We start from the raw sequence: 20,481 nt of genomic DNA, 5'->3' as shown, positions 1-20,481 counted from the left end.
AAAGCCTTTACCAAGAAAAGGCCACAGGGTCACAGGTAAGCTAGTCTACATCTTGATCAAGCATCTTCTGTATGGAATCTCAGCTGTGACAAGGACAAGAAACATGGAATTCAGAAGAAACAGAGGGCAAAAACTCATGGAGGAAGTGGCTATTTCAAGCTGATGAAAAAGCAGAGGGAGGTGCAAGGGCTGGGTTCATAATGGACTTCACAATGGAGGGGAGAAAGAGGAGATAGGCAGAAGTGGAAGGAAGATAGGCTGGCATGGGGAAAATTAACTGTAGGAATCTGGGCACATGAGAACATGAGCAAAATCTGATTGTTGAAACACACGGTTTAGCATAGTGGCTAAGCAACTGAGCTACAAAATCAGAAAACCCCTAGTTTGACTCAACAGGTGGCCTTACGCAAGCCACTACCTCTCAGCCTCAGCATGGCACCTGCAATATGAGGAATAAGAACATTGACTTACTTTACAGGGTTGTTGAAAGGATAATGCATGTGAAGCACTTTGAACACTTGAAAGCTCTATTCAAATACTAAGTATTATTATTATGAGGCTGAAAGGACAGGTTTGGTGTTTGCCTGGGCAGCAATTGTGGCTAAGTAACAACAGCGGCTTTTACTGCAGTATTTGTTTTTTGATGGCATCTTTAAACATGGCCCTAAAAATGTGCCAACGAGAAAAATAATAATCCAGTTTTGCAAAAATCAAGTTAGTTCTCCCAGTACAACTTCTTATAATCCTCTTGAGGGTGGAAAAAGCTTATAAAAACAGACTGGCAATTCCTGTGTCTGAAGACAGACTTTCTAGTTACTTTTAATGCCATTTTCCCCCTCTTGTTAGAGGGTAAAAGTGACAGTTACTGGAAAGAGACAGTGGAGAAAATGAAAACGATCATAGGTGTGATTTGGCAGATTTTGTGCTGCCCCCATCTCAAAAAGTGGAAGCAATTTTTTTTGCTTTTGCTTTTTTTAAAAAACACCTTAATTTGTTATGAATTATAATGTTAAAAAACAGAATAACAGAACATGATTTTGGAAGAAAAGATGTGCAAGCAAAACAATGACAGAATTTTATGCTCTTTCAAACCTAGGTCTTATGTGGGGAAAATCTGAATTATTTAGGTTTCTAAAAGTTTTAAAAGCTCCTGTGCCTGCCATGCTTCCTCTGTTAGGCAGGGAGAAAGATGCTATCAACTATTATTTTCCATATTAGAGAAAGGGAAATCAGAAATATCTGTTAGAGTTTTTGTGTGTGTGTGTGTGTGTGTGTGTGTGTGTGTCAACCGATGGGGCAATAGACAGAAAGGCAATCTAGTCTTCCCTCTGCCAATTCCTTATAGCCTGCAAAAACAATGAACATTTTAGAGAAGGAATTGGCAGAGGGAAGACTAGATTGCCTTTCTGTCTATTGCCCCATCGGTTGAGGTCACTTGTAGCATGAGTTGGTGTTTTACTCCCAACAATATCCTCATACTGCAGGTGCAGAGAATGATGCAGAGGGAAGGGCTTATCACAACCCTGCAAAGCAGTCATGTGTTATCACCATATTTTAGAAGAGAGTGGGCATTAAAACCACTCAGTATTACGATCTCCACATTTGACATGGGGGCTGAGATTGACAGATAGCGGCACTGGCATATAAGAACTATCACCTTTGTGCTCTTTATTGGTGAACCCACATCATCACAGTTATAGGTCTCCACTGCAATACTACAGAGTACACATATAATCAAGATACAGACAAACAGCAGAACAATAATATCCTATCATATCATATCATATCATACCATATCATATCAAAAATGGTGACGTTTAGACTTATGGCTCCGATCCTCCCCTGCAGGAGTGATGGACAAATTAAGATGGTCTGCCCCTGGAGACTAAAGGAATCCACAGGATTCTTGAATGCCCTGGGGGAGTTCCCAGTAGGGCTTTTGACAAGGTTGCCTGAGCGCCTTTGTGACGTCCTCCCCCTGGTTCTCCCTGTCAGGTTCCCACCTGCTTGTGGCTACTGCCTTTCAGTAGGCACCACCAGGGATACCACCAGTCCGGATCGTCCTTTATATGGTTTCTCACTCCGCTCTAGCACAGATCTCACTAGATCCCCCTGCTAGGCAGCACCACCAATCACGTCCTATAACCAATACTCCCAGAGACTTTGCCTGAGTCCCTCTCTAGCTGGTTACTTTTGTGACTGCGTGCTTATGCTGTTCCCAACCCCCTTGTATCTTTATAGATAACGCATACAACTCTGGGTTGCTCTGGATACTTGAATTGTTATTATTCCTCCCTTCACCGCTGCCACCATTAGATACTGTTTCTGTTCAGCCTTGGTAATTACCTTGCCCTCCCTTCTGGTACGTATATCCCCCAGCCAAGGATCAGGCCTTTGGTAAACCAAATAAGTATTTATTAAATATCAGAAATAACAAGATTAGTTTTAGAATGTTTCACAAGCGTATGGTTTCATCTATTCCTGTTTTGTACTTGACTTATTATTAATCAGAACTCCAACTCCCTCTTTCTCCACACTCCTGACCTCCACCCTCAAACACCTCTTTCTCCACACTCCCAACATCCACCCAGATTCAACTGTCATTCTTCCATTTATACTCCCAGCCATTCAAACACTCAGCCAATCATCCGGCATTCTACTGCTCATGTACTCCCCCCTCCTCTTTCACTCCACTTACCATATGTCTTCTATATAAACAGCACTTACCATATTTACACTATAAGCAGGAACATCACAGCCTTCTCCGGCATTGTGGAGCCCGGTTTGCACCATGGTACATCAGTGAGCTAAGGGCAATGAAATAGGCTGGACAATGGCTAGAGCGCAGTGCTGAAAGACATGCTGTGAGGCTGATCGGGCACCAGTAAAACATCATAACCGTGCCAACTGTGCAGTGGTGAGCGTGGCAAAGAAGGCCCACTTTTCTGCCACCATTGCATCCTCAAGCTATCCAGTGGAGCTTTTCCATATTGTCAGAGGTCTGTTGACATCAGCTCCAGGATAAGGAGTTTTACATCCTTTGGAGGCCCACTGAGAATTGTTTGCAAGGCACTTTTGAGTGTAAAGTTGCTCGCCTCCGTAGCAATCTTGATGCCTCATCCACATCTACTGTATTTTCCAGTGAGGTGTCCAGTGCAACATCTGCTGCAACCTCTTGGGAATGGTTTCAGTTGATACAGCCTGATGATGTGGACAAGCTGCTTGTGACAATGTGGCCAGCAACATGTCCTCTCAACCCTTGCCTTCCTTGACTTAATAAAGCTTACCGAGGGGGTTTCACTGAGCGGATCCAGGATGTGGTCAATGCATTGTTGCAGGAGGGAGTGGTTCCAGCCTCCCTGAAAGACACAGTGATCCGACCGCTCCTGAAAAAGCCCACCCTAGACCTATTGGTTTGCAACAACTACTGCCCGGCCACCAATAGCCCCTTCTTAGGGAAGGTGATTGAGAGGGTTGTGGCACAGCAATTGCAAATATTCTTGGATGAAACGGATTATTTTGACCCATTCCAATCGGGGTTCAGGCTTGGTTATGGGACTGTATCGGCCTTGGTTGCCCTGATGGATGACCTTTATTGGGAGAATGACAGGGGGAGTGTGACCGTGTTATTCTTACTTGATCTCTCGGCTGCTTTTGATACCATTGACGACGGTATCCTTCTGGGCCGACTTGGTGAGATGGGTATTGGAGGCACTGTTTTACAGTGGTTCCAATCCTATCTTCGGGGTCATTTTCAGAGAATATAATTGGGTGATTGTCTTTTGGCCCCCTGGCAGTTGTGCTGTGGGGTGCCGCAGGGTACCATCATGTCCCCCATGCTGTTTAACAGCTATATGAAGCCCTTGGGAGCGGTCATCAGGAGATTTGGGGTGAGGTGTCAGCAGTACACTGACAATACCCAGATCTATTTCTCTGTAACATGTGAATTGGGAGAGGCCGTGCAAGCCCTTGACCGCTGCATAGACTTGGTGGTGGGCTGGATGAGGACTAGTAAACAGGATCTGAATTCTAGCAAGATGGAGCCGCTGTGGGTTGGTGGTTCATGAGTTTGGATAATTGGCCAGTTGCCTGCTTTGGATACGGTTGTACTCCCTCTGAAAGAGCAGGTCCGTAGTCTGGGGGTGCTCCTGGATCCATCTTTATCTCTAGAGCCCCAGGGGACCTGAGTGGCTAGGAGTGCCTTTAACCAACTTTGGCTGGCTAGAGAGCTATGGCCATTTCTGGTCCAGGATAGCCTAACCACTGTTGTCCACGCAATGGTAACCTCCAGGCTGGATTACTGTAATGTGCTCTATGTGGGGCTACCCTTGAGGTTGGTCCGGAAGTTGCAGCTGGTGCAAGGTGCGGTGGCGAGACTGCTCACTGGGGCAGGATATTGCCAACATGTCACCCCACTGTTGAAAGAATTGCACTGGCTACCTATTAGCTATCGGGCTAAATTCAAGGTTGTAGTTTTGGTGTATAAAGCCCTATACAGCTTGCGACCAGGATACCTGAAAGACTGTCTTATCCCTTATATGCCCAGTCGATCACTGCGCTCTGCAGGTGAGGGCCTCCTGCAGATACCATCTTATCAGGAGGTCAGCTCTGCACAACATAGGAAATGGACCTTTAGTGTAGTGGCACCTATCCTTTGGAATTCCTTCCCCTTAAATATTAGATAGGTGCCATCTATGTTATCTTTTTGGAGCCTACTGAAAACCTTCCTCTTTCAACAAGCCTTTTAAATAGAGACCTTATCCCAGTCTACGTCTGTGTTAGAATTGCTTTTTAATATGTTTTTAAACCTTTTCTTAAAAAATAGATGTTTTTAAAGCTTTTAAAAAACTTTTAAAAATATGTTTTGTCTTAGTATGTTTTAATGGTTGTTTTGTTTTAATATATTTTAAAGTCTGTTTTTATTATGTGTTTTTAGTGTTTTTGTTTGCCGTCCTGGGCTCCTACTGGGAGAAAGGGCAGGATATAAATCTAATAAATAAATAAATAATAGGATATTTATTTATTTATTTATTTATTTTATTTTATTTATAAACTGCCCTTAGCCAAAGGCTCCCTGGGCGGTGTACAACATAAAATAATACAATAAATCAACAATCACAAAATATAAAATACAAATATATAACAACAATAAAATAAATTAGAAAGACCAAAACATTAAAACGTATTTAAAATACATTAAAATGCCTGGGAGAATAGGAAGGTTTTAACGTGGCGCCGAAAGGATATCAACGTAGGCACCAGGCGTACCTCCTCGGGGAGACTATTCCACAATTTGGGGGCCACCACCGAAAAGGCCCTGGATCTTGTCACTACCCTCCGAGCTTCTCGATGGGTCGGTACTAGGAGGAGGGCCTTAGATGACGAACGAAGTGCACAGGTAGGTTCATAGTGGGAGAGGCGTTCCATCAGGTATTGCGGGCCCACACCGTGTAAGGCTTTATAGGTCAATACCAGCACCTTGAATCTGGCCCGGAAACAAATCGGCAACCAGTGCAAACGGGCCAGAACGGGTGTAATATGTGAGGACCGAGTGGTCCTCGTCAACAGTCTGGCTGCTGCGTTTTGCACTAGTTGCAGCTTCCGAACCGTCTTCAAGGGCAGCCCCACGTAGAGTGCATTACAGTAGTCCAATCACCAGAGCATGAACAACTGAAGCGAGGTCGTCACCGTCCAGATAGGGGTGTAGTTGGGCTACCAGCCGAAGGTGGTAGAACGCATTCCGAGCCACCGAGGCTACCTGAGCCTCAAGTGACGAGGAAGGATCAAAAAGAACCCCCAAACTACGAACCTGTTCCTTCAGGGGGAGTGTAACCCCATCCAGAACAGGATGAACATCCACCATCTGTGCAGAAAAGGCACTCACTAACAGTGTCTCAGTCTTGTCTGGATTGAGTTTCAGTTTATTAGCTCCCATCCAGTCCATTATCGCGGCCAGGCAACGGTTCAGCACATCAACAGCCTCACCTGAAGAAGATGAAAAGGAGAAATAGAGCTGCGTGTCATCAGCATACTGATGACAACGCACTCCAAAACTCTGGATGACCGCACCCAGAGGCTTCATGTAGATGTTGAAAAGCATGGGGGACAGTACCGATCCCTGAGGGACTCCACAATGGAGAGTCCAGGGTATCGAGCAATGTTCCCCAAGCACTACCTTCTGGAGACGATCTGCCAAGTACGAGCGGAACCACTGCCAGGCAGTACCCCCAACTCCCAACTCCGCGAGTCTCTCCAGAAGGATACCATGGTTGATGGTATCAAAAGCAGCTGAGAGGTCAAGGAGAATCGACAGAGTTACACTCCCCCTGTCCCTCTCCCGACACAGGTCATCATACAGGGCGACCAAGGCTGTTTCCGTGCCAAAACCGGGTCTAAAACCGGATTGAAACGGATCTAGATAATCGGTTTCATCCAAGAGCGCCTGGAGCTGGCTGGCAACCACCCGTTCCAAGACCTTGCCCAGAAATGGCACATTCGCTACCGGTCGATAGTTGTTCAGGTTATCTGGGTCCAAGGAAGACCTCTTCAAGAGAGGTCTCACTACAGCCTCCTTGAGACAATGAGGGACAACTCCCTCTCTCAAGGAGGCATTGATCACTTCCTTGGCCCAACCGGCAGTTCCATCCCGGCCAGCTTTTACTAGCCAGGAGGGGCAAGGGTCCAGTACCGACGTGGTTGCGCGCACCAGTCCAAGCACCTTGTCAACTTCCTCAAGCTGCACCAACTAAAACTCATCCAATAATTGAGGACAAGACCGTGATCTGGGTACCTCAATGGAATCAACTGTCCTAATATTAGAGTCAAGATCCCTACGGATGCATGCAATTTTATTTTGGAAGTGCCCCGCAAACTCGTTGCAGCGGGCTTCAGATGATACTATAGTATCCTGAGGGCCAGAAAGTAAAAGCCCTCGTACTATTTTAAAGAGCTCCGCAGGTCGGCACAAAGATGATCTAATAGAGGCAGCAAAATAGCACTTTTTTGCTGCCCTTACTGCCTCCATATACAACCTAGTGGAGGCACTTACCAAGGCATGATTGCATCCGTCTGGAGTTTGTCTCCATCTGCACTCAAGCCTCCTCCTCTCTTGCTTCATCACTCTCAGCTCCGGGGTATACCACGGAGCTGTATGAGCTCTACATCGAAGGGGGCGCGCGGGAGCGATCGTGTCAACAGCCCGGGTCATTTCCGTATTCCACAGTTCGACCAGGGCCTCGACAGGAGCACTAGTCTTATCAGCCGGAAAATCTCCCAGAGCCTTCTGAAAACCCAGAGGATCCATTAGTCTCCGGGAGCGGACCAACTTAATAGGTCCCCACCTTTGCAGAGGGAAAGGGTCGCCGTAAGCCTAAATCTCAGCAGGCGGTGATCTGTCCATGACAATGGGGTAGATGAAAAACACCCCACCTGCAGGTCACCATCTCCATGTCCAGTGGCAAAGATCAAATCAAGAGTATGTCCCGACACATGCGTTGGGCCAGTAGAAAATTGAGACAGCCCCATTGTTGTCATGGCGGCAATGAAGTCCTGAGCTGCACCAGATAAGGCAGCCTCGGCATGGATGTTGAAATCCCCCAGTACCAAAAGTCTAGGGGATCTCAACAGTACCTCCGAGACTATCTCGGTCAGCTCAGCTAGGGAAGCTGTTGGGCAGCAAGGTGGGCGGTACACCAACAGAATTCCCAATCTGTCTCGGTGACCCAACACAAGGTGGAGACACTCCAGACCAGTCACCGCCTGGACAGGGTGCCTGGTAAGAAGAAAAGAACTCTTATAGACCACGGCAACCCCCGCTCCCCGGCCCTCAGATCTACCACAGTGCTGTACCATGTACCCGGGTGGGCAAAGCTGGGAAAGAGCAACTCCTCCCTGCTCCCCCACCCAGGTCTCGGTAATACATGCCAGATCAGCACTCTCCTCCACAATTATATCATGGACAAGGGAGGTTTTATTATATACCGATCTGGCATTCAAAAGCAGCACTTGGAGATCCGAGAGCTGGCTGATAGGACAACCCGAAAGCCTGTGGATATGAGGAGAACCGGAACGAGGCACAGACACAACTTGTCTGGGACGAGTTCCCCTTACCTGGCATGTTCTCCTCCCAACACCATACCTCCCATTACCCGTCACTATGTTAATTGGGCCCCCCGAAAGTCTCCCCGCTACACATAAAATCCTCTCTCCCAGGCACATATTAAAACTCAAAAAAGTTCATACACACACAAACTAACATACACACAACACAATCCTCACTCATACAACACAACATTAAAATGACAAAGTGCCAATAATGATATCTGAAATGAACTAATATTATTAAGAGCATTGATGTGGCTAAATCACATGAACATCATTGCATACACATGTTGAAAAACAGATATGCCCACCCCCACAAAATACCCCAGGTTGTAACAAAGTTCAGTCTAATTAAATTGCCTCCATAGCCCACTCCAACTCCAAAGCCAGTGCTTAGTTGAAAGGAGACACATTGTGCTTTCAACACTCCTAACAGTGTAAAATTGAGATCCCAAATAAAACAGGAAACTAGGGTATGCATGGTTCACATCTTTCTGTCTCTATGAATAAGAGCTGGTAAATGAACAGAGACAGCAAAAATCCCCCAGAACTCAAATGCTCCAAACACTGGCCATCAGTGCTCTTGCAGTCAGCTGTTAAGTTGCAGTACTGCATCCAAACACTCACTTTGTACAGCAGCTCCTTCATTAGGGTTGGAATATCCTTCACCTTTCTGTTTGATTCTGCGGATGATACCTCCATTCTCAAATAAATCCTCCCCTTTGAAATCAAGCAGCTCAATCTGAAAATAACAGTAACAACAACAACAGTAAGACCAAACTTCAAATGAATGATAAACTACCTGGGCTGGAATAATTGACAAGACACACAAGCATTGGATCTAAGGGCTGACTCACATGACCAGTCTTCTAATCAGATGCTCCCCCCACAACCTATGAAAAAAGTGCTATATTAATTTTTCACTCCAACTGTGGCGTCTCCTTATCAAACAGATTTTGCATGGACGGCCATCTCCTTATCAGACAGATTTACCATAAGCAGTGAAAAAGCACCAGCTGCAAACAGAGTTCTCATAAGAATCAGCACTGCACTAGAGTTTATTAGATCCAATGACTAGGGATCAAAATGTGCCCAATTATGAAGAGTTTGACAAAACACTGAGAAAGAGAAGCAAGCTTGTGAAGTCCCATGACATAGCACATACTATCTTATCTGCATGCCTCACTAGAAGAAGTCATATGTTGTAGAAATCTGGAAACAACTTTTCCCCAGATTTAGGGTGCAATTTGTCTTCTACATTGCATACTATTAAAAAATCCCAGGATGCAGTTTTGACACTTTGTTTTCAAATATTCCACTGACTGTGGTGACTAACAGCTTGATAGCAGGCTAATGAGCAAATCACTGTGCACCTCACTTGGGAGTGTTGCTAGGTGCTGCGCAAGTACCTGGGGCACAGACCAAGAGGGTGCAAACTGGCATAAATGTATATGGGAATATGTGCAAATTTGGAAATAATTACTGGAAGGCAAAAGTTGTGGTGAGGTGAGGCAAGGGCTTCATATGATGTGGGCAGAATGAGCTCCCCACCCCCAATCTGTCTTCTCTCTGTCCTTGCTTTCTGACGTAAACAAAACACAAAGAAACAGAAAAGGCTTTTGGAAATAGTCATGCAGGGGTGGCTTTTCCCAGGAATCATTAGCACACATTGTGTTTTAAAAATAATAATTAGTATTCTGGAAAGGAAGGAGAAGTTGGGGAAAGGAGTAAAGGAGAATGGTTCCTTCTTGGAAAATACGTTCCTATGAGGAAGTAGGGGAGAGCAGTGGGAAGCCAGCACTGGCTGAGAAGCAGAAAGTACCTGCCACTTACCCACTCTTAATCATGAATGCTTATGTTAAGGACAGAGGGACAGGCCAGCCCAGGGTGTCCACCTCTGCACTCACCTTCTGCCATAGCCTCCAGAGTCATAACGTGCCTCTACTGCACAATGCTCATGAATTTGTTTATAAAAACCACAGCTCTTCCCACCCCAGCATGATGTCCACACAATTATGAAGAGTCTTAAGATGTTTAAAACAAATACTCTCCCCAAATGTGCATTTTTCCTCCCAATCTGATTTCTTAAACTTTGAAATCTGTGCCTGCCCACTTTCTAACAGGCATATAACATTTTTAAAAACATGTAGAGTTTTTCCTGCTCAGCAAGGTTTCTCCCTCCATTACATTTGAACAGCAACACTATTGCTGCAAGATTAGGGTCGTTAGAGGGTAGCAGATTGAAACTGATTGTATTGTGCCTAATTTTTTTTTGATAAGCCCTAAGCTTGGAGGCTAGCTACATATCACACACAAAAGCTAACAGAACCACAACATTAGTTTTAAAAATAAATACACAAATTTTGAGACAGGAGATGATTTTGAGTGGGAAGAAGAGGATACTTCTTTCCATGCACACCATATTGTTGTTCAACATTCTCCCCAAAACAGCTTTATTCCCCATGTCTGGCTCCAGTGGAGAAATGACAGGCACTAAAATAATTAAGCATCCCTTCCCTATTGCTTTACCATTCAATCCTGACCTTTAGAAGCTGTTTTTCTTAAAAAGAAAAAGAAAAAGAAAAGAAAGGTAGGTAGGCTGATGTTAAAAGCACAGCATGTTTGCACATTGTGTTGCAAGACTACTGTTGCTGGCAAATTATGCTAATTAGGTAACCAACCGACTTAAACAATCATTTATTTATTTATTTATTATTTTATTTATATACCGCCGTTCCTCTCAGCAGGAGCCCAGGGCAGCAAACAAAAGCGCTAAAAACACATCAAAACATCATAAAAACAGACCTTAAAATACACCAAAACAAAACAACTTTAAAAACATCTTTTAAAAAGGGTTAAAAAACACTGTGTTTTTTTAAAAAAACACACACATTAAAAAGCAATTCCAACAGAGATGCAGATTGGGATAGGTCTCAACTTAAAAGGCTTGTTGAAAGGAAAGTCTTCAAAAGGTGCCAAAAAGATAACCTAATATTTAAGGGGAGGGAATTCCGTTTCCAACCATTATAACGTATTAATTGGAGATGCCATTCACCTCTCCACTCCAGCAACTATTAACTTTGTCTGCCTCATAGTTTTTACATGGGATGGAGTTGGAATTAATAGTTTTTACATTTTAAAAAATGTTGTACCTGAACAGAAACCACATGCTAAGTCTAAGGTATGAATTTGATTATGTTTGCTCCTCTGAACGCAGCACATTTTACTGGCCATCTTTCTTGTAATTTTAGAAGTGTTTTTTCTCCATTTATCATTTTCTTTCTTTCTCACTCTGTGGCTAATGCCCATTACTCTACAAAGGTCTGAAAGCTGACAGATAATATTTTAGCAGTATTTCCAATTCCACATGGCTTATCAGTTTTGGTTGTACTTCTTGTGCTTTCAGTTAAAAGATGCTTCAAATTCAGGGAATTGATCTAACTGCCACAGGAGGTTTGCAACTTCCCTTTCTAAATGTTCTGTAGATTTGCAGCCATCTATGCATTAATAAATTGCCTAATATCAGTTAGTCTTTGGCCCATGAATGCAAGAACAGCTTCCTGTTTCTCAGTAAGTATTATTTTTGAAAGATACTTGTTTTAGGAGTGCTCTGATGAGGACAACTATAATAGTTAATTTTCCTTTAAATATTCTTCATATTTAAGAATTGAGAATTTAACACAGAATGTAATTTATTCCATGATATCTGAATAGGAGGTCAAGAATGTAATAATCATACATGCCACTGCTTTACTTATCTTTTAATTAATGGAGAACAGCCAAAGATGAACAAAGTTTTTACGCTAACACTGCAATTCATTGCATATTTTCCTGGAACTATGTCTCATTGCACTCAGTGGGGCTTACTTTAGAGTAGGCATGTATAAGATTGTACTGTTAGCCTCATAATATATCCCCCTCAAATGTCTACGCACAGAATTTAAGCATCATAAACTGACTTGTTATGACCACTGTAAAAATGCTGCAATTTGTTCAATTGAATGTTGCTTTATTGATGCTCTACTTGCCTGTCTTTATATTTGATTATCTTGTATTTCACTTTCCATTTTATTGTTACCTTTGGAAAGGTGGGATATATATGTAATAAATAAAAATAAAGTTAAGTAAATAAAAAAAAACTTACCTCAAAGAAGAGTGTTGCATTTGAGGGGATCTTTGGGACACTTCCAGCGGAACCATATGCATATTCTGGTTTACACAGCAAGTGGCAGATCTCTCCCCTTTTCATGGTGGCAACCCCAATATCCCATGCCTTGATGACCTGGCCTAATAACACAAAATTTAAATTAAAAAAAATTGGCCAGTTAAGCATACCAGACACAGATTTATTTTCTTCTATAAAAAACGTTTACACTTACACTTTAGACATGTACTGTACATTGTAATGGTCAAATAACCAAAATGTTAAGCAAAATCCATAATACTAAGTTTTATGTTTCTATTACTTCTGCATCAGATAATTATTCAAGTAAGTTGTGGTTTATTTTTGCAGCCCCTGCTATGTGAAAGCAGCATCTGTTTAAGCAAGGATGGTCTTGGCCCAATTCAGACACAACTATGCTTTAGCATTATATGCATGAGCAATAGCGAGCCTTGGCCTCACATACTTTCCCCTCCCTCCCTCCCTCCCTTATGCATGAAAAAAGGTTTAAAAGTTTTGATCACGGTTGAGAACAAGCTGCAGCTTCTCCATTTCATCTGAATACAGGAAACGGTTGCTTGCACGAAACAACAAAACAGGTAACAAACTGGGATATCAAACCAGACTCTCAAATGACTGCTAAACCCAAAGCTTGGAAAAGTTACTTTTTTGAACTACAACTCCCATCAGCCCCAGCCAGCTGATGGGAGTTGTAGTTCAAAAAAAGTAACTTTTCCAAGCTCTGGCTAAACCATGGTGTAGCATTGGCTGCTTTCACTTATCAGTTTAAATCCTAGTTATGATTTAAAGGTGAATACACATTGTGCTGGTGCCCAGCACAAAAACTGTGGTTGCTTCACTTCTCCCCACTCCTGCTGCTACCATGGTGCCAAGCCATGGTTTGGGTGAACGATATGTCCAAACCCACGTTCATGGATTGTTCGATGACAGACAAGCCATGAACCTGGGTTCAGGTGTAATATTAAGGCAAACCATGGCTTAGCTCCTGGCAGTGCAACAAATGTGGAGAAGGAACGAAGCAGCTGTTATTATTGCCCCATACACTAACATGCTGCATGTTTGCCTTTTAAACATAATTAATCTTTATGGTTTAAAACATGGGTGGGGGACCTTTTTCAGCCCATGGGCTGCAGTCTTATCTGGGGAACATTTTGGGAGCCACATGGCAATGGTGGGTTGGTAAAAGTGGGTAGAGCAAAACTAATATAAATTTTAGCTTTATAAGATAAGCTAGTTTCTACAACACCATTCTCTATTCTCCATCCAGGCAAGCAAGAAGCATTATCAGAGTTCAAGCACACATTCAGGCCAGGCAAAAACACTCAAGGAGGGTATGATGCAGGGCTTGGGAATGGATGTGGCCTGGGGAGAGTCCAGAGAGGCCTGGAGGGCTGCATTTGGCCCCTGAGCCTCAGGTTTCCCATCCCTGGTTTAAAGTGACATGTGAACCAGGTCATTATGTCTGAATAAGGCAAAGGCATCTATCATTTAAGAACTGCAGCAAGATGATTTATAGAATAAAAAGCAAAGTATCCAAAGGGAAGCAGCAAAGATGAAGTACATATGAGTTCCAAACATGGCGATATGAGCAAGGACCTTAAGAACAATTTGTTGGGACTATGGAGCTGCAACTATTCATTTAAGGCAATCAATTGATTCTCACAAAGCATAACAAAACTTATAAAATCAAAAACAAAGACAAGGAAAGCAAACTCATACTTTCTCCAAACCATTAAATGTTTGTCAAAAAGAACAGATCTCATTGCTGCCGAAAGATTCTCAGGTTCAATCTTTCACATGTCGGTTAAGCAAGGGTTTTTCCAAGCTGGGGTACAGCTATAGAACATGTGTCTCAATGTAACCCTTTGCAGCTGAGAAGCAGAGGACATTATCTGGAGGCAACTCCAAGGATGTCCTCCTCAGTGACTGGGGAGGCTGAACGCCATCAGTGACAGCTGTTTTCATTTCTTCTTGTATGCTTCCAGAATTAATATTCTCATTCTTGTCTGAATTCAGATACAGAAGGTGAACTTAGGAGTCAAAAACCTCAGATAATATTGACAAGGCCCTAAGAGTTTTGTGAATTTTCATTTACTCTAACAAATCTGCTAGTTTTTAAGGTGCCACAAGCTTAAACAAGCTTTAGATGCTAAGACAAACACAACTTCCTCTCTGAAAGTTAGCATCAAAATAAATTTTAAAAGGCTTCTTTTTGCATCTTTTTCTTGGAGAGAGTTTAACAGAAACCATTTTTTAAAAAATCAACATCTTGTGTGATTAACATTTTTTTGTTTTCCTACATTCTGACACATCAGAAGGAAAAATAGAAGTGTTTCAATACTCTCAGTACAACTGTGTTCCTAAAAGGAAACTGAGAAATTTCACTAAAAGGAAACTGAGAAGTTAACATTTTGCTGGCAATTTCAAAGAATTGTTCTTGAGTTATCGTTCAATGACTATTCCTTTATTCTTTTCTTTCTGCCACTAAACAGATTCCCAGTTATGATTAAATATTGGAGGCCTGATGAGTGGGTTTCGAGGTGCCCTTTCTGGTACCAAGTGCTGAGGAAGAATGTTGTCAGAGTCTTAAGGGAGGTGCTGCCAGTCAGAATACACAGCATTCAGCTAGATAGGCAAATAGTAGAAGGCAGCTTCATACAATCACACAGCTTTCTGCCTTTGAGAAGGCAGGCTGAACAATGAGATTCTCCCTTTGTAGCTCTGTAATTATGCTTGAATAGCAGCAGCAGCAGCAGCCATCAGCCAATAATCAGACCTTTCCCCGTTTGCTCTTGTTCATACAGTCTTTCTGAAAACAGGAATATAAACAAACAAACTGCCATTTAATTCGCAAGAACCCCTTTTATATCCCAAGGCTCTCTTTACCTTTCTCCACCTTTTCCACTCTTTACCTTTGCCCAGACTGAAGATAAATGGCTCATTCCTGTCACGGCTGGAATCAAACTTTTTCCCATTGGCCAGCTTTCCTTTGTAGTGGACATAAACCTTATCTCCAATCATAGGAGATTCATCCTTATTCCCTGGCCTCTTCACAATCTAGAATGAAGATATGAAAAATGAAGTTGATTAGAATTCATGTGCGTTGTCTGATCACTTCCAAAGGGTCTTCCATGTAAGATAAGGAGTTGTAAATGCATGTTCTGCATCCATATATAGAAATGAGGGACAGCTGAAAATCTATCACCAGAGTGCAACTGAGGGATTTCATATGAATAACTTTCCAGAGGATACTACTGCACTTGGTGAGGCTCAATCTGTTAGTTTTCATTTTTTTTTAACCCAGCAATACAGAGATGCTTCATACTACCAAAGCTGGTCCTATGGGCATAGTCAATCAGCCACGATGAGGGTCGATTAAGATAAAATGGACAGTAAATCAGCACATATTACAGACATAGGATAACATTATATGCCCAAATCTCTGTTCATCATGTGATCATGTCTGGTTTACACATATAGCAGAATGAGGTATAGAATGAACTATACCCACTCCAGACTGCAGTTGGGGGGTCATACTGTTTAAAGCTCCCTGGATTTAAAAAAAAATCCACACAAATAGGAAATTAGCACAAGACGTGGGCCAGACTAGAATACCAAACAGTTTAGGGCATGAAGGACCACATGCTCCCATACGAACTGACTAATTAAGATCTTTGTCAGTAGACCAGCTCAGAGTGCTTCCATCACCCTCTGTGGTAAGATGGGTTGTCACTTCTTAAGGGCAAGCCTTTTTTAGCTGTGACATTTCACAGTGACTTTCCCAGACCATTCATATGGCTCCTTTTAAGACATTCTAGTGAAACTAAAATGAGAAAATGGCATGATAGAAATTGAAATTGGAGCTGGACTTGGTTATTATGCCATTTGAAGGGTTGACTACCAGTTGCTTTTATAGATCTGTGCTTAATTCTGTTTTAATTCTCATTGCATTTGTTTTATTGTTTGTTGTGATAATCAATGGTTTTAACCAATAAATTTTGACTGATTGAGATTATGATATTCAGATGTCATCTGAAGGCACTGCTGTTCAATTGGCTTTTAACATAATTTGAATAGCCAGTCATTTTAATGATTATTTTGTATTGCTTTTAAATGTTTTTATGTTGCTGTATACGCTGTCCTGATGTTTTGTGAGAGGGTAGTATATAAACATAATTATAAATAAATAAATAAATTTAGGGTTTTTAAAAAATCTATATGCTGTTTTAAATTGGACCGTCTGCTGCTGTTTTTTAATCTCATTTTTAATGTTTATTACATGTTATGATTGTTGTGCCTTTATCAAGATGATACTGCTTTTATTTTTGAGAACCATCTACAGCCAGCAGCAACAATAGCTACTGGAAGAGGCTGTAACTTCTGAGCTGGGGTGGCACACTGTTTTCTTGTATTTTGTGTTGGAATGCTTATTATGTTTGTCATTGACTGATACATTTTAATTGATTGTTTTGTTGTAACTTTAAACATTATAATGTTCATGTAATCAAATTGAGTTATTTGTTGGATTGTTATGTTTTTAAATGATTTAGTATTTGATTGTTACTGATGCAGTAATTTGTATTTTTGTTCTGTTGTGAGCCGCTTTGAGCATGTTTATATAGGAAGCGCAATACAAATGGAAATAATATTACTACTAATGATATAAGAAACCATTGTTGAGGTTGTTGAGTTAGGTATAATTTTTTTAAAGAAATCTCTCTCTCCAATGTGCTAATTTTTTGTGTAAAGGAATATTCCAAAATGGTATCCTCTATTTACGGTCTGAAGTGATATAGTACACTCTACTACATCATTCCACCACACGAGTAGACCAGGCTGAAGTAAAAGAGAAAAAAAATAGTCTTTATGCAACTCACAAGGACATGAATAGGGCACAGGGCAGAAACAGAAATTCTACAGGGAAGAGAATGGCAAGATGGTTGACACCATTGGGCAAGACCGCTAGGAGATACACTGCTGAAACTACTCTTTATCATCTAGCCTGTCTTGTGGTCTTGATGTGTTGAGAATGGATAAGAGCAAGCTGATTGAAACTGAATCCTGATATGGCTGAAATAATGAGAATCTGCAAATCATGTGACTTAAGATATTGGGGCAAGAAAGAATCTGCACCCTAACTCAGGGTTTATAGCTTTGGTGTGCTCCTAAATTCACTGCTGTGCCTGGCTGCCCAGACAGGTAAGAAGGCCTTACATCTATACTGTTCATGTCATTGTAACTTTGAGGATAGACTCAACGTTACTCAATATAACACACCCTGCTCAAATGATATGAGTTTGAGCTCATAGTATGCAGCATTCTGCCAACTACATTCTGCTGTACCAATGCTCCAACATCTACACTGGTCCCTTTATTATGGGCTGTATTCAGGGCACTGCTTGTGATCTAAAAAGCCCCAAATAGGTTGGGCTCAGTATACTAGAGACTCATCTGCATTTCTCTGCACCATTGCATTTTTTAAGACTACCGAAAACCACCATTTTACATTTATAATTTATGCGCCAATATAGAACTGCAAGATGAGAGAAAGGTTTTTCATTGGCTACTCCTCAACTTAATTTCCCTGGAAACCCAGTAAAGCCAACCTGACTACCTTCTGAAAACTATGTAAGATTTTTTTCTTCTTCAACATCTTAAAATTCTCAGCTGGTTTTTTAAAGGAAAGCTGGATTCAAGGAGAAGGAGCTTTCCTTGGTTTCTGGGAGAAGCATTGTAGGTCCTTTGCAGTCTGGTCTCTCACTTCTTCTGTGCCTTACAGGAGAATCTCAGAGATGTTTTTAGCATCTTGTTATTCTCTCCCCCCCTCTACCCACAAGCCTTTGGAATGGATCAAGTTATGAATACAATAAAATAAAATGAAGTGTGGTAATTTGTAAAACTGATGTTGTAGAAAATAATGAACAAGAAATAATGCTTATTTGGCTTTTGTAGAATTTGCTTGGCTTAAGGAAAATAAAGACAATACCGGTGTCTTAGTGAACATTCCATAGGCACGTACTTTGCTGTTTACATAAGCTGGCCTGGCTATCTTGCTGTCTGTGTAAACTAACCTGGCTTGCAAAACCGGTTTCACAAGTATTCTCAATGGCGCTGAGTGAGGAGACAACGCCTGCCTAAGGAATGTGGCAAAGGGCCAACCAGACCTTATATGGAAAAAGATCTGGAATAAGGAGGTAGGCTGGACAAAGAGTTAATGTATGCATGATGTATATGGGGCCGACGGTATAAAAACCTGGCTGCGTCCAGGGAGGAGCAGACTTGGCTTTGTTCATTTCTCCACATGCAAGTGCTTCAATAAAACTCTGGCTTTACTTTTAAGACCGTTTCGTCGTTCCTTGAGTAATATTGAAACCTTGTACTTGGGAGCGGATCCTCGCCTAACAATAAAACGAATATTGTGGGCGTTTGTTACAACTGGCGACCACAAAGGGACAGGCAATTGAGCGCTCCACGGCGTTCCGGGGCGACGTGGCCGAGCGGAAAGAGCGCTCCGGGCCCTGTTGAGGCCTGTTCCGCGTGGTTGACGGGCGCGCCGGGGCGCCGGGGTAAGCGCCAAGCCTCTCCATAGAAATCGAAACGAGTAAAGCCAGACTTCGGAAGGGGTAAGTCGCCCGGAATAGGGCCGAAGAAATTTGTGGATGTAAGAGTGTGTATGAGGTGTGCATGAGACGGGACGAATCCTAACGGTTATCCTGAAGCGAGAGCGGACCGGCCAGTAGTGCGTTTTCCGCGTCCTCGTGAGAGGCTGGGCCACGACAGCAGGGAAGCGCAAGTTGTCTGTCCTTTCTGTTTTTGTCCGTAAGTCCTTGTCTGTGTTCTGAGAAAGAAAGAAGGGGAACCAGGGACCGAAAAAAGGGTCACTTGACAAGGGAAACGGGGACCGGGAGGGTCACCTGATAAATAGTTACAGACAGACAGGCTGGGTTTTTGTCACCTGAAGGACGAGCGTTTCGTATTAGACACCAAAATACCCCAAGCATGGGACAAGGTGCGTCGAAAGCCGTTGCCAAAGGGACAGCCCAGAAGACGAAGCGGAGGGGTGGGCAGCCTTTAAAGGGAAAACCGGGTAAAACACCGCTTGAATGCGTATTGAGTGATTTCTTGAGCTTCAAAATTGGGGTTGTTTTGGCGGGGGGTCCGGTACCAACACCGGAGAAATTAGAACAGTTTTGTCTTATTGATTGGGTGGAATTGGGAATTTCGTGGCCACCGGGTGGGACTTGGGACAATAAGAAAATCAGTCACCTAATATCCACTCTGTATGATGCCTTACCAGAGACGGCCGACTCTTGGCATTATGCAGAGGGGTGGAGGGCAGTAAGCCGTAATCCGCCAACAGAATGTGCGCTGGAAATGGTCATGACTCAGTCCAAAGGGGAAAAACCTGTCCTGCCGGACAGCGATGATTTTAATGATCTGGCCATTAGGAGGAGGGTCGTGGCACCACCGGCACCACCTGAGGGTGCAGGTGAGGGCCCAGCTCTAGCTCTGCCCCACCCCCCACAACAAATAGTGCCCCCTCCACAGCCACCACCAGGGAACCCGCCTCCCTATGCTGACCAGGCAGGGGCTCCGCCACCAACTGCCCCGCCTGAGCACCCCGACCAAGCGGAAAGAGTGCGGGAGGAGTTGGCTCGGTCCCGACAGTTACGGGAGGAGTTGGCTCAGACCCAAAGGGAACGTGACGCGGCACACGAGAACATGTTAAGACTCTATGAGAAATTGGCAGAGAGGGAACGGGAGGAGTTACCCGCGGCTACTGCAAAGAAAAGACAAGAGCTGATAAATGCTATAAAGACAATGGAGGATCCCATGACATTAAGAGGGGGAAAGCAATACAGGAGGAATAGATCCAACTCAGTTTCGGAAATAAATTTTGTGGCACCAATGAGGGAGGTGTTGGACGCAAATGCCCAGGTCGCGTTTGTGCATGCCCCATTTTCCACTTCAGATTTATTTAATTGGAAAAACCAAATGCCGGGGTTACGGGAGGACCCAGATAAACATTATCAAATGTGGGACTCCATTTTTGCCAATCACAACCCCACTTGGGTGGATATACAGACACTTTTGAATATGCTGTTGACACAAGAGGAAAAGAGCCTCGTTCTTTCCCAGGCAAGGGTGGAGGCAGCCTGAAACCAAAGGACAGGAAATAATGCCGCTGATCTGGCACC

At 43.1% G+C, this 20,481-nt stretch overlaps 1 protein-coding gene across 1 annotated transcript in view; it reads right to left on the bottom strand.

Annotated features, from left to right (window-relative positions):
- FKBP5 (FKBP prolyl isomerase 5) overlaps positions 1-20,481 on the bottom strand; it is a 109,736-nt gene that overhangs the window by 41,759 nt on the left and 47,496 nt on the right. Inside the window, exons 3-5 of the mRNA XM_061632488.1 lie at positions 15,196-15,340; positions 12,245-12,387; positions 8,728-8,842 (exon numbers count right to left, since the gene is read on the bottom strand). Of these exons, the coding sequence (XP_061488472.1) occupies positions 8,728-8,842; positions 12,245-12,387; positions 15,196-15,340 (403 nt within the window). The remainder of the gene's footprint in view (positions 1-8,727; positions 8,843-12,244; positions 12,388-15,195; positions 15,341-20,481) is intronic.

This window comes from Rhineura floridana, chromosome 6 (assembly GCF_030035675.1).
Source record: "Rhineura floridana isolate rRhiFlo1 chromosome 6, rRhiFlo1.hap2, whole genome shotgun sequence".
NCBI classification, from domain to species: Eukaryota; Metazoa; Chordata; class Lepidosauria; order Squamata; family Rhineuridae; genus Rhineura; species Rhineura floridana.
This window is presented reverse-complemented; position numbering and strand designations above follow the sequence as displayed.